Source organism: Verticillium alfalfae, genomic scaffold (assembly GCF_000150825.1).
Source record: "Verticillium alfalfae VaMs.102 supercont1.8 genomic scaffold, whole genome shotgun sequence".
Classification (NCBI taxonomy): Eukaryota; Fungi; Ascomycota; class Sordariomycetes; order Glomerellales; family Plectosphaerellaceae; genus Verticillium; species Verticillium alfalfae.
In genome coordinates, this window is record NW_003315031.1 from 451,383 (window position 1) to 462,493 (window position 11,111).

The 11,111-nt window shown below is 56.8% G+C and overlaps 4 protein-coding genes across 4 annotated transcripts in view; all 4 read left to right on the forward strand.

Moving 5' to 3' along the window:
- Positions 1-217, forward strand: part of VDBG_06564 (conserved hypothetical protein) — a gene marked incomplete at both ends in the record, with an annotated part of 1,130 nt that extends 913 nt beyond the window's left edge. Inside the window, one exon of the mRNA XM_003002956.1 lies at positions 102-217. Within this exon, the coding sequence (XP_003003002.1) occupies positions 102-217 (116 nt within the window). The remainder of the gene's footprint in view (positions 1-101) is intronic.
- A 1,660-nt stretch (positions 218-1,877) lies between these two features.
- On the forward strand, positions 1,878-3,880 carry VDBG_06565 (conserved hypothetical protein; the record flags this gene model as incomplete). Its single annotated transcript, XM_003002957.1, has 3 exons — positions 1,878-2,067; positions 2,127-3,422; positions 3,480-3,880. The coding sequence occupies 3 exons, from the start codon at positions 1,878-1,880 to the stop codon at positions 3,878-3,880; spliced, it is 1,887 nt and encodes a 628-aa protein (XP_003003003.1).
- Positions 3,881-4,688: 808 nt separating this feature from the next.
- VDBG_06566 (predicted protein) lies at positions 4,689-5,225 on the forward strand (the record flags this gene model as incomplete). Its single annotated transcript, XM_003002958.1, has 1 exon — positions 4,689-5,225. One exon carries the CDS (start codon positions 4,689-4,691, stop codon positions 5,223-5,225), a length of 537 nt encoding a protein of 178 aa, XP_003003004.1.
- Positions 5,226-8,645: 3,420 nt separating this feature from the next.
- VDBG_06567 (conserved hypothetical protein) overlaps positions 8,646-11,111 on the forward strand; it is a gene marked incomplete at both ends in the record, with an annotated part of 3,415 nt that continues 949 nt past the window's right edge. The window contains 3 exons of the mRNA XM_003002959.1: positions 8,646-8,655; positions 8,912-10,848; positions 10,900-10,989. Of these exons, the coding sequence (XP_003003005.1) occupies positions 8,646-8,655; positions 8,912-10,848; positions 10,900-10,989 (2,037 nt within the window). The remainder of the gene's footprint in view (positions 8,656-8,911; positions 10,849-10,899; positions 10,990-11,111) is intronic.

Sequence of the window (11,111 nt, forward strand, 5' to 3'; positions counted from 1 at the left end):
AAGTGGAAGCAGCGGCGAGCGGGCAGACGCTGTGGGCGAGCTTGGAGGTGGCAGCAACCCTGCCGCTAGATTGGCGAGCAATTCGCTCATGAACTCGACAGTGACGCGCGAGAAGAGCGTCAAGACGGTTGACGAGCTGAGGAGGAGAGGCAGCGTCGATGAGCGCACCAGCTCCCTCAACACAACTGGACGGCTGTACATCGCCAACCCTGATTAAGAGAAGCAGGCATTGGTGGGCGGGGACGTGTCACTTTCGTTTACTGAAGATATCCTTTCCTTCCCGTTTTCTGGCTTTTACTTTGCATTATCCGGCGTTGGCAAGGGGGGGGGAGGGCGGAGGATGATACCATGCGAGTCGACCTGCCGAACTGACTACATTATGGTCACTTATTCTCATTACACACACATGTATACCTACAATCGCTCAACGTCTGATTTTTTGTTCTACAATGCTGCGCCTGCGGAACAAAAGTAGTGACCACAGTCAACCAAAACACCATAGTTTACGGTACTTGGGGAGGGTCGCGGGGTCTTCTTGCTGTGGCAATCGTCCATTGAGAATATTCATTGATGCACGATGCAAGCTCAGAGGAAGTCGTTCTCACGAACGCCACCTTTGGCACAGATTATTCTGGAACGCGATCAGTGCAACCACCAGCCAGAGAGACGCGCTTGTCTGCTTCGGGGACAGAGTGCTAGCGGTGTTGCCGACACCTTGAGGCTGTCTGCGGTCAGCTCCAGGTTAGAGGCGAGTCAGTGCTGCTGCACCCGCGCAGGCTACGTTGCATCAGGGCTTGAACTCTGTCGCCGCTTTGGGACGAGATTGTAAGCGTGGGCTGCGGGGAAGTTGGGTGGCTTGATTGAGGTCGAGGCATGAACTCTGTCTGGACCTCTTGAAGATCGTGTTCGTACTGCAATCTGGGTGAAATTGCCCGAGATACCTTGTTACCATGACCTGTAACATGTATGAAGAATATCGAAGTCTGATAGTTGGAGCCACGCGACCACAGATCTCAGGCCAGTCTCAAATGAGGGGCTCACTCGACCAGGGCTCGAACACTAGACTGCAAATGAGGGATCATACGCTCGTTCATGATATATATGTAGATACGATATAGGCACATCAAAGAAGCCAAGAAAAGTCAAATTCAGGAGCACCGCTATGTCTCGCATGCAATGAAACTGGCTGCTCACCGATTCTCACCCCTGCTTGTTACTTACCGGACTTCCCGGGTGTTGAGAGACCAAGGTCATCAACCTACCAAAGCGGAAGGAAGGGTCTTTCCCCACCTCTGAGCCACAGTCATAGCCACAGCTGCCACAAGTCCTGGGTCTGGTACACGGACCACTGTCAGCCCAAATGGTCAGACGCGACCCCGGCTGTGGAAGACGCCAGATGGACGCGTGTTTCGCGTCAAGGAGGCCAGGGTCATTATTGTTCCCTCATCAACGGCCAACCACTATAACGACGATACATCGACCAAGAGGCAGGACCGACTGCCAACCTTCAGCCAGTATCGTCGCCAAAGTACGAATGAACAGCAGGCTTTCTCATCATAGCCAGCAATTTCTGCTTTCTGCTTCGACCTGATACCCCCCTGTGTTTCTCCCTCATTCGACCTCCTGATCGCCGACAGTCTCGAACGAAGTCCAATCGATCACGCTCCATCAAACCTGATAACAGCCACGAACCAAAGCCAAACTCCAACAGCATTTCCAAATTCAAGCTCGAACAATTGTGCTACAGGCGCTGACGTTCGAATCGATCTTTCACCCTCAAGCGCCCATCAACCTCTCGCCCATACACGTGCTCGGTTGCGTGTGCAATATCTGATCCTATTTCCGATTTCAAAGCATACTGGAACGAGTCTGCCGAAATGCCGATCACCGACTTCTTCAGCGAGCGTCTGAAGGAGAGAGACCCGAACATCCTTAAGAGAAAGTCGGTCGAGATCTCCAACAGTGACGAACAAAACACCGTTCAGACATTATGCAGTGCCAGAGCCCGATCAAGGAGCTCTTCCCTCAGTTCTATCGCTAGCGACGATTTTGACCAACTCGAGAAAGGTGAGCGGTTCTTCGTTGGATCAATCGCCAGGTGCAGTGTACTGACTCCTGTCTCCTAGAAGCTTCATCGACCCCCAAGAAAGCCAGATTCCAGTCGTCACGCCTGACAGCAAGCCCCGGCTCCCTCACAGATGCTGACTCAAGTCGCAACTCTCCTTCCCCAAACCAAACACCAACAGATATATCGTCCTCTCATGATTCCAAGAAGCCAAAGATGGCTTCCATTGCTCCAGGCAAGACAGCCACCCCAACGAGCGCACCAAGCAAGCGCAAACGCATAACACCAGCCGAGAAGAAGGCACAAGAGGACGAAAAGGAGAAAAAACGAATTGAGCGAGAGGCGAAACGCCGCGACATCGAGGAGAAGAAGGCAAAGGCAGACGCAGAGAAGGAGGAAAAGAAAAAAGACCGCGATGCGAAGCGGCATAAAAAGGAAGAGGAGGCCCGCAAGGTCGAGGAGGAGAAGGCCAAGAAGGCGAGGGCACAGCCAAAGCTAAACATGTTCTTCAAGACGCCTGCCACTCCCAAGACGGAATCACCGGCATCTGAGACCGCCGTCAAGCCCGCCGTCGAACCAAAAGAGGATGGAGCCGAATCTCCACGACCAGCGAAAAAGCAGGCTACAAAGTCAGAGTACGAGAAACTCTTTAAGCCGTTTTTTGTAAAGACGGATGTTGTTATGGCTTCCAATCCCTTCGCTATGGATGAAGACGCGATCCAAACAAAATCTCGCCGACTCGATGAGTATATATCAGCAAACGACAAAGCCGCCACCAAAGTATCTTTCGACCCGGTGAATGTTTTCCAATTCGTCAAACAACCTGCAGCACGCGGCAGGATCCACGAGCCCGTTCAGTCTATTATCGAGAAAATGAGGGCGGCTGCAGCGCTCGCTGAGTCAAAAAGCAACATCGATGAGCAGGAGGCCATCAAGAAACAGACACGCGAGCGCCTTTCCAGGATTCCAATGAAGGTCCTCTGTTTCCAGACAGACGTGCGTCCACCATACCGAGGAACAATCACGCTCCAACCACACACTGCGGGGTTCCAGGCCGTGCGCAAGATTGCTCGCAAACCAACAGCTCGCGCAATGCCCGTCGACTACGACTATGATTCGGAGGCTGAATGGGTTGACGAGCCCGGCGAGGACCTTGACCTCGATGATGAGGAGGAAGAGGATCTGGATGAGGGTGACGAGGTAGCCGGCCTCATTGACGACAGTGATGCCGTCGAGCATACACGCTTCGCAGCCAGCACACTTGAGCCACAAAGCACCGGCCTCTGTTGGGAGAACCGCAAACGTCTCGGACCCGTCGCAACAACCTACAAGCACCGCTTGGAGTTCATCGTAGGCGGTACGATACCTTGTCCCCTGTACAGACCCTTCATTGAAACTAACGCATGTAACCAAGATCGACTGGAACGTAACCACGGACTAGACCCCTTCTCAACAGCCTATTGGGAGTCGGAGGCCCCAGCCAAGGCCAAGGCGCCTTTGGTCGACCCGACGGCAACAGCGGCCGCCGTCAAGGGCGACGAGGAGGCCACGAAGCAGGTGCTGGACGGAATCTCTGCCGCCGATCTCCTCAAGATCAAGAAGGCAATTGTGCGCAATTATGAGACGACGCCACGAATCTCTCGCCTCGGCATGCTGGAGACCCTCGCCGCTAGTGAGGTCGACGGGATCACGATCCGCGGCAAGAGCATCACGAGGCAGAAGGTGAAGCAGCTCCTCGACGTCATGACGGAGCGAACGGGCGGGAAGAAAAATGTGGCTGTGCAGTGGTCTCTGCGTCAGGGATTCGAGATTTGACGTGGCGCCGCCGGTAGCCCGTGTGTATATCAGGATGAGATGGGTCGGTGGAGTTTATGAACAAGACGGGCCGCTCGCCGCCACAGCACGCGCGAGCATGGCCCGTTTACATGATGATGGCTTGGAGTTTGGAGGTGATCTTAATCCGCCGCCGTCGTGGCTACGACTGGGCCTGAAGCCGCAATGGCTTTGAATGATGATATTCAACCTGTCCAAGGAGAGAACCTTGTTGGTGCAAGCGTGAACAAATATGGAGTGAGCCACAGCGTTCCAGCTCGCTTTCGAAACGTGCACACAAGAATGTTGCCACGAAGCTGCAAGAAAGGAATGGAACCCAAACGGGTGGAACTCAAAGCAGTATCATTCCCATATCGTCGTGTACTCAAACATTCTCTCACATGTCACTTCCAGCCCCCCCTCGCACAAGAAGAGAACCTACAGCGACCCCGCGAAATAAAATTCATCAAACCACCCCCGTCCATACAGCCGCAGATCCTCAAACGGGTTCCCCGGCGCCAACACCCTGCGCACGCCCGGCCCCTGGCCGCCTCCCCCTCTCGAGATCCACCCGGCGCTCGTCTCCGTAAAGGCCTGCCACCCCCTGAGAACGACCTTGAACTCGGGCGTGAAGGCCGGCAGGAGGACGACGCTGCTGCCGGTGCTACCGCTGCACCAGGGCCGGACTTCGACCTCGTCCCACGCCCAGAGGCCGTCTGGGCCGACGGGCAGGGAGACGGAGAGCTTGTGGGCGATGGAAGGGGGGATCCTGGTCCAGAGGTCACGAAACTGCGGGAGGAGGCGGCGCTGGATGGGTTCGTGGCCCGTCGAGCCAGAGGGAGATGCGGCGGAGGGCGGGCAGGGACGCCGGAGCGAGGGCGCCCCAGAGGGCGGGGCCGTGGATGTGGAGGAAGTCTGGGGCGCCGGCGCGGAGGGCAATGTTGAGGGTGCGGAGGCGCGGGAGGAAGGCGTAAACGGGGTGGATTGCGCGACGGTGGCGGCGGATGAACAGGGCGTAGAGGGTGTCCTTGTCGGTTATCGTGAGGGTCGTGGACTTGTGGAGGGACGGCAGGGACTCGATGTAGCTGTGGGAGGCAAGGGATTAGGCTCGTTGGTACGGTTTTGGCATGTGGCATATGGCAGTATGGCACGTGAGAATGCGACATGTGGTCGTGACGTGAGGGTGTCGGGCGGCAGGCAGTTTGAGACATGGGGCGTGGAGTGTGTGGCGAGGGGCACAGTTGATGGAAGATGGACCTACATTCTCTGGCACGACAGCAGCAAAGGGATGCAAGAAGAGAGCCCGTCTTGTTTCTCCTCTCCGCTGCCATTGGGCGTGCGTCTTTGACACATGGACTCTTGGCACTTCCAGTGGTTACACCACGACGATGTCATGCGGCCATACCATTTTGGATGATTCTGGACCCTCGGTCGTGGGTAGAAGTCGTGAGCGAGGCCCGTCTGGCAAGCGTCGTCAATGCTGTCATGGTCCGCCTCGCAGAGAGCGAACCGAAAGTCGCCGTCTTCAAGGTAGACATGGCGGTTGAGGCCGGCACACTGCCAGAACTCGGCAAAGATCTGTTGGCGGATTTCCAGAGGCAGCTTGCGGAAGAACGAGGACTGGCCCTGGTTGTGTGGTGCTTGTTTGTGCCGAGGACTTGCTGTATATGTTTCTGATGGTGTGACAGAGGTTGCGGCGGAGTAAGTAGACGGACTGGACCTCAGGGAGTGTGAAGAAGAGCAGGCATCCGAATCCTCGGGGGATGAAATACCCCAAGCGGACTCTGGGAGGGACGTCAAGCTGATCGTAGAACTTCTCTTCGCTTCGGTCTCAGCAATGCGTTCCGCGATTGCTCGACGCCTACAGGCTGATCTTTGAGCACGGATGAAATTCCGGGCCTTTTGTGATACGGCCTGGTACCGCGAGGAGTTGGTGGTGGCCATACTGCTGCGTAAAGGGCGTAGTAACGGGTGAAGTACAGCTCAACGGAACGGAAGACGCAAGGCGACTCGGGCACGAAGCTATCCAAATCAAGTTATGGCCAAGGCAGCATGTATCAAAGGGACCTCCAGGGTATGAAGAGGAGAACGAGGGAGTTCAAAGTGGACATTGAGGGACATCCAGAAGGTCTTCTTTGGCTCAGGGAGGCGGACGCCAACACCATATAAAGCCAACAAGGTGTACGCCGCCCCCGAGCGTCTCATATTGAGAGCACGAGGTGGACGCCTGAAGAGGATGTGGAGAGTTGGCCAGAAGCTTTGGTGCGTTGCAATACAACGTCTTGGAAGCTGCTAAGATATGGGCTATTTCCTGGCGCATGTCGACGTGAGTGAGGCCAGACTCAAGGTTATCCGATCAGGTGTGCTCCTTCTCAGGCATAACGAATGTGCTCCAACATGGTATCCCATGGGATGGTACCCCATGTGCCTCTCTCCCTCTTGGTATGCATCGTGCTCACGCGAAAAAAAATAACTCCTTGGACAATCTTCGGCGAGTATCCTCATGGGCTCGGAATCCGCTTGCAGGATGTGGTCCAGCACGACGGCGCAGCCTTTGCTGTGTAAACCCCGTCCCAGGCTGTTGGTTCCAGCTACTAGATCGCGCCCAACCAGCGGCCAGCTCAGGCACCAACTCGCCCGTTCTGGACAGGCGTTCCTCTGCACGGCTCGACTCCACAGAGGCCTGCAGGCCAGTCGGAAGGGCTCACGGTGATCGGCGGTAGAGGCTGAGTGGCCGATCCAGGATGCGCGTATGCTGGGTTTGATCCAAATGCGACACTTGTGATGCGGCATCCTGACAGCGTCACGCGGCACAGGTGGTCAAGGTGTGGCCACCCCCAGACGCCGTCTCGTCCCTCGCACGGGTAGCGAAGGCCTAGATTCCGCGCCAACTGGCACAGGTGGCTTGCGGGCGCATCGTGTTTGAGACCGGCGTGATTTCTCTTGCCGAATCCCTCCTTCCTCCATGGCGATTCCCCGCGCGCGTCGGACAGTATCGAAGCCAAGAAGATGGGCTTGCGTGATCGATTTTCGACTTGGCAAAGAGGCGAGATTGTGCGAGGGACGGTCCGAGGCCAAGGCGAGCGGGTTCCTGCCAGTCGACTGTCAGCTCGCCATCAGAGTTTCTCTACACAGGTCGATCCTTTGCGGCTGGTGTCTCATCATGGGGACTTGTTCACGAGGTGACTCGTGTAAGCTTAAATTTCAGTGTATGGCATGTCTCAGGCATACGGTGTACTCGACATGAAGCCAGCTGAATAGGGTCCGCAGACGACCTGGCGGACCCGGCAGAGACGGCGGACGGGACTGCAGCCACAACCGATCGAGGTCACTCGTCCAGGCGAATGTGACCGTCAGGATCTAGGCATCTGATGCGGAACGTGCATGGTAACGATGCATGGTAATCAATAAGAGTCTTCAGGCGGACTTGCACCAACAGCGAAAGGCCGCGGTTGGTGATCAGTTCGGGGGTTGCAGAACCAGGTTGCCACTTGGGCTGCTCAGGTCTGTGTTGGCCAGTGTTCCAGTGGCAGGGAGCCAGGTTGCCACTTGGGCTGCTCAGGTCTGTGTTGGCCAGTGTTCCAGTGGCAGGGAGCCATGTTGCATCGACATGGGACTGCGGTGGAAGGAGCTGGAACCAGCCGATAGGCAGCACCGGCATCGAGTCAAGCCTTTGGAAAAGAAATCCTGTAAGCAGCGTGTCGAAGATCTGCTGTCACCACAAAGGCAAAACCGTTCTCTCGTATACCATCCTCTCCGAGGAGAAAGACGAGATGAGGAGACGAGAAGCGATGAGTATCAACGGCATACCAAGACATGGGGGGGGGATGCTGTTGGTGATATCGGATGATGAAGTGTGACAGCTGCAGGAGGCATTGTTGACGCACGGAGGCGGTCGTGCCATGCCACGGAGAGCACTATGTCGACGATGCACGAGACGATATGTATGCTTGTGATGGAATGCCGGGCAGACGACTGGGCTGGGGGTCCATGGTGATGGTGCTCGAGAGATTGCAGGAGGGAGGTTTTGTTCACTTGGTGAGGTACCTACTGAGGCAGCAGTGGGTGGGCAGTGGGTGTCGATTTCCTGAGGTGCTTCGAGCGCAGAGGAGGGAAAGCTCCTGGCGCCCAATGAGAAGCTGCCTAAGCGCGCTACAAACCTCGGTCTGATTTGCTCATTGGTCGCCGCCGGATCTGCACATCACTGGTCAAGCAACACGCGGGGGCCCTGTCCGCGGCCGGGCCCTACCCAATCCCCTTCTGTAGAGGCCAAGACGTCAGTGCCCGTCACCGTCCACTATCGGCAAACAATTTCATGGCCCTGCCGCTTGTTTGCCCATTGCTTCTGCGTTTGTCTCTGGCTGTCTCTGCTTCATGCTGTCGATCATGGATGATCTCTGATTTTCTGGAACCGTGTTTTGTTCTGTTTCGTTCGAGGGGTTCCCTGGTGCGGGCCACCCAGGTTACAGGGTATTTCATCTACCTACCTACGGAGGTACCTACCTACCTAGGTACCTAGGCACCTAGGGAGCTCAAGCTCTCAGAAGTCGTGGCTTCCCCCCCCACCTTCGTGACCACCCCAACGCCTTTTCCCATCGCGGCGCACCTTCAACTTCTTGGTCTGCATTTCTGCTGACCACCAGCCGGGTCGTTTTCCTCCTCCTCCTCCTTCTCTGCCACCCCTCCCCACCATCGTTGGCCGGAACGCACGTCGACCGCGATCCTTCGCTCTGTTGGTCCTTCGACAACCGTGCGCGCCCAGCACCCCATGGCGCCCGGTACGCCTTATCCGATTCTTTCTCGACAGCCATCTTGACTTCGACTGCTGTAGCATTGATCCTACGTCATGAAGTTCGCGAAGGAGCTCGACCAGGACCTTGTCCCTGGTGAGACATGACCTCTCAACATGATTCCTTGGCCTGCCCTATCCTCATGCTCTGCTGCTGCCCTACGTGCCGTCACCTGAATTTTCTCACATGTGCACACATCGTTGACGATGCCGTCTGAATTCCGACTAATTTGTCTGTCGCACAGAATGGCGCGTCAAGTACCTCGATTACAAAGGCGGCAAGAAGAAAATCAAGGCCGTCTCGCGCGCCTTTAGTCGCGCGCCCCCGACGCCCGCCAACGGCAAGTCCAGCAGCGACGCGCAACCCAACCCAGCGAGACTCGATACCGACCAACACGTCTCGACGTCTCCCTTTTCGTTTCACGCCATTCGACGATGGAGCCATTCCCAGGGCGGCCACGTGCCCGACGAGGTGGCTATCCTGAGGGGCAACTCGGTGCGAAGCACAGCAAAACCGACCTCGGCCGCGGGCCGTGCCATCCCCACGAGCAGGCACGAACGTGATGGCCTCACGGCTGCTGCCAACGACATGCACTACGGCAGCTTTGGCCTGACACCGCCCTTGTCCACGACACCGAACCAAGCCGACCACCGGAACACGTTTGAGCTGCCTGCTCCCGCCATCAAAGTCCCTTCTAACACCTCGGAGCATCTGGCTCTTCCCGATGGGCCACGGCACCACTTTCCCGCTGCCAGAAGACTGAAACGAAGCGCATCCGAGGCGCCGCCGCCTAGCATGGCAGAACCGCCAGCCCGAAGACCACAGACTGGGACTGGGACGGGGACGGGGACGGGGACCGGAACTGGTACCCCCCGTGTCCCGCCAAATAACACCCTCGGACCAGACTTGACGCCGCAACGGGGCAGTTTGCGCCGCATGCTGTCTCATGCCCTGCCCAGAACGCGGGCGCAGCGGTCAGCGCCGGACATAGTAATGCAGGCAATGGCCCTGGATGTGTACCAGCAGAAGGAGCGTGAGTTCTTCGAATTTTTGTCGTCCGAGCTGGAAAAGGTTGAGTCATTCTACAAGATGAAGGAGGACCAGGCCGCCGACAGACTGGCCGTGCTGAAGGAGCAGCTGCGCGAGATGCGAAACCGGCGAGCCTACGAACTCAACGAGGAGCGGCGCAAGAGGAAACAGGGGGCTCACGACGTCATGGCCGACGAAAATGGACATCGCATCCTGAGCGACCACGGCTACCTCGACCAGGTCAAACACAAAATCTTCAAGCCCGGTCCCAACTCACGGGCCATGTCGAACATGGCGCAGACCCCAGTCATCGGTGGAGTGACCGGCCCAGACGACAGACGAGATTACATTCGTCGGCCGGCGCAGGACCAAGTGTCGTACAAGACGGCGAAGCGTAAGCTCAAGCTCGCTCTGCAGGAGTTCTACCGCGGCCTCGAGCTCCTCAAGTCATACGCCCTGCTCAACCGCACCGCCTTTCGCAAGCTCAACAAGAAATATGACAAGGCCGTCAACGCCCGGCCGCCGTACCGCTTCATGACGGAAAAGGTCAACAAGGCCTGGTTCGTCAACAGCGACGCGCTCGAGGGTCACATCAAGACGGTCGAAGACATGTACGCGCAGTATTTTGAGCGCGGCAACCACAAGATCGCCGCCGGCAAGCTGAAGAGTCTCATCAAGCGGAAGGGCGATGAGTCGGGGAGTGCCTTCAGGAGTGGCATCCTCATCGGCACCGGCGTCGTGTTCGCCGTGCAGGGCCTCACTTTTGCGGCCCAACTGCTGCTCCACGAGGAGGAGAGTGTGCGACAGGAGACCAGCTTCCTGATGCAGATCTACGGCGGCTACTTCCTGATGCTGTTCATGTTTGGCCTTTTCGTCCTGAACTGCTGGATGTGGACGGTGAACAAGATCAACTACCCCTTCATCTTTGAGTTTGATCAGCGGCATCACCTTGACTGGCGGCAGCTGGCTGAGTTTCCGAGCTTCTTTCTGCTGCTGCTCGGCATTTTCATCTGGCTTAATTTCAGTCGGTACGGCTCTGATGATGTGTTCCTCTACTATCCCGTGGTGCTCATTGGCATTTCGGCCCTCATCATCCTGTTTCCTGCTCGCGTCCTTGCACCGACCAGCAGGAAGTGGTTCGCATACGCACATGTACGTTTTCTCGGCTGACGCGCCGCAAGCCCCATGCTGACAAGTAAATAGTGGCGGCTTCTTCTTGCAGGATTCTATCCTGTCGAGTTCCGTGATTTCTTCCTCGGCGACATCTACTGCTCTCTCACCTATGCCGTCTGCGTACGTTCAACGACACCCTCCCCAGCGCGTGCCTACTCCAAACTGACAGCCTCAGAATGTGTCACTTTTCTTCTGCCTCTATGCGAACCACTGGATGAACCGAAGCAGTGCAACTCGAGCCA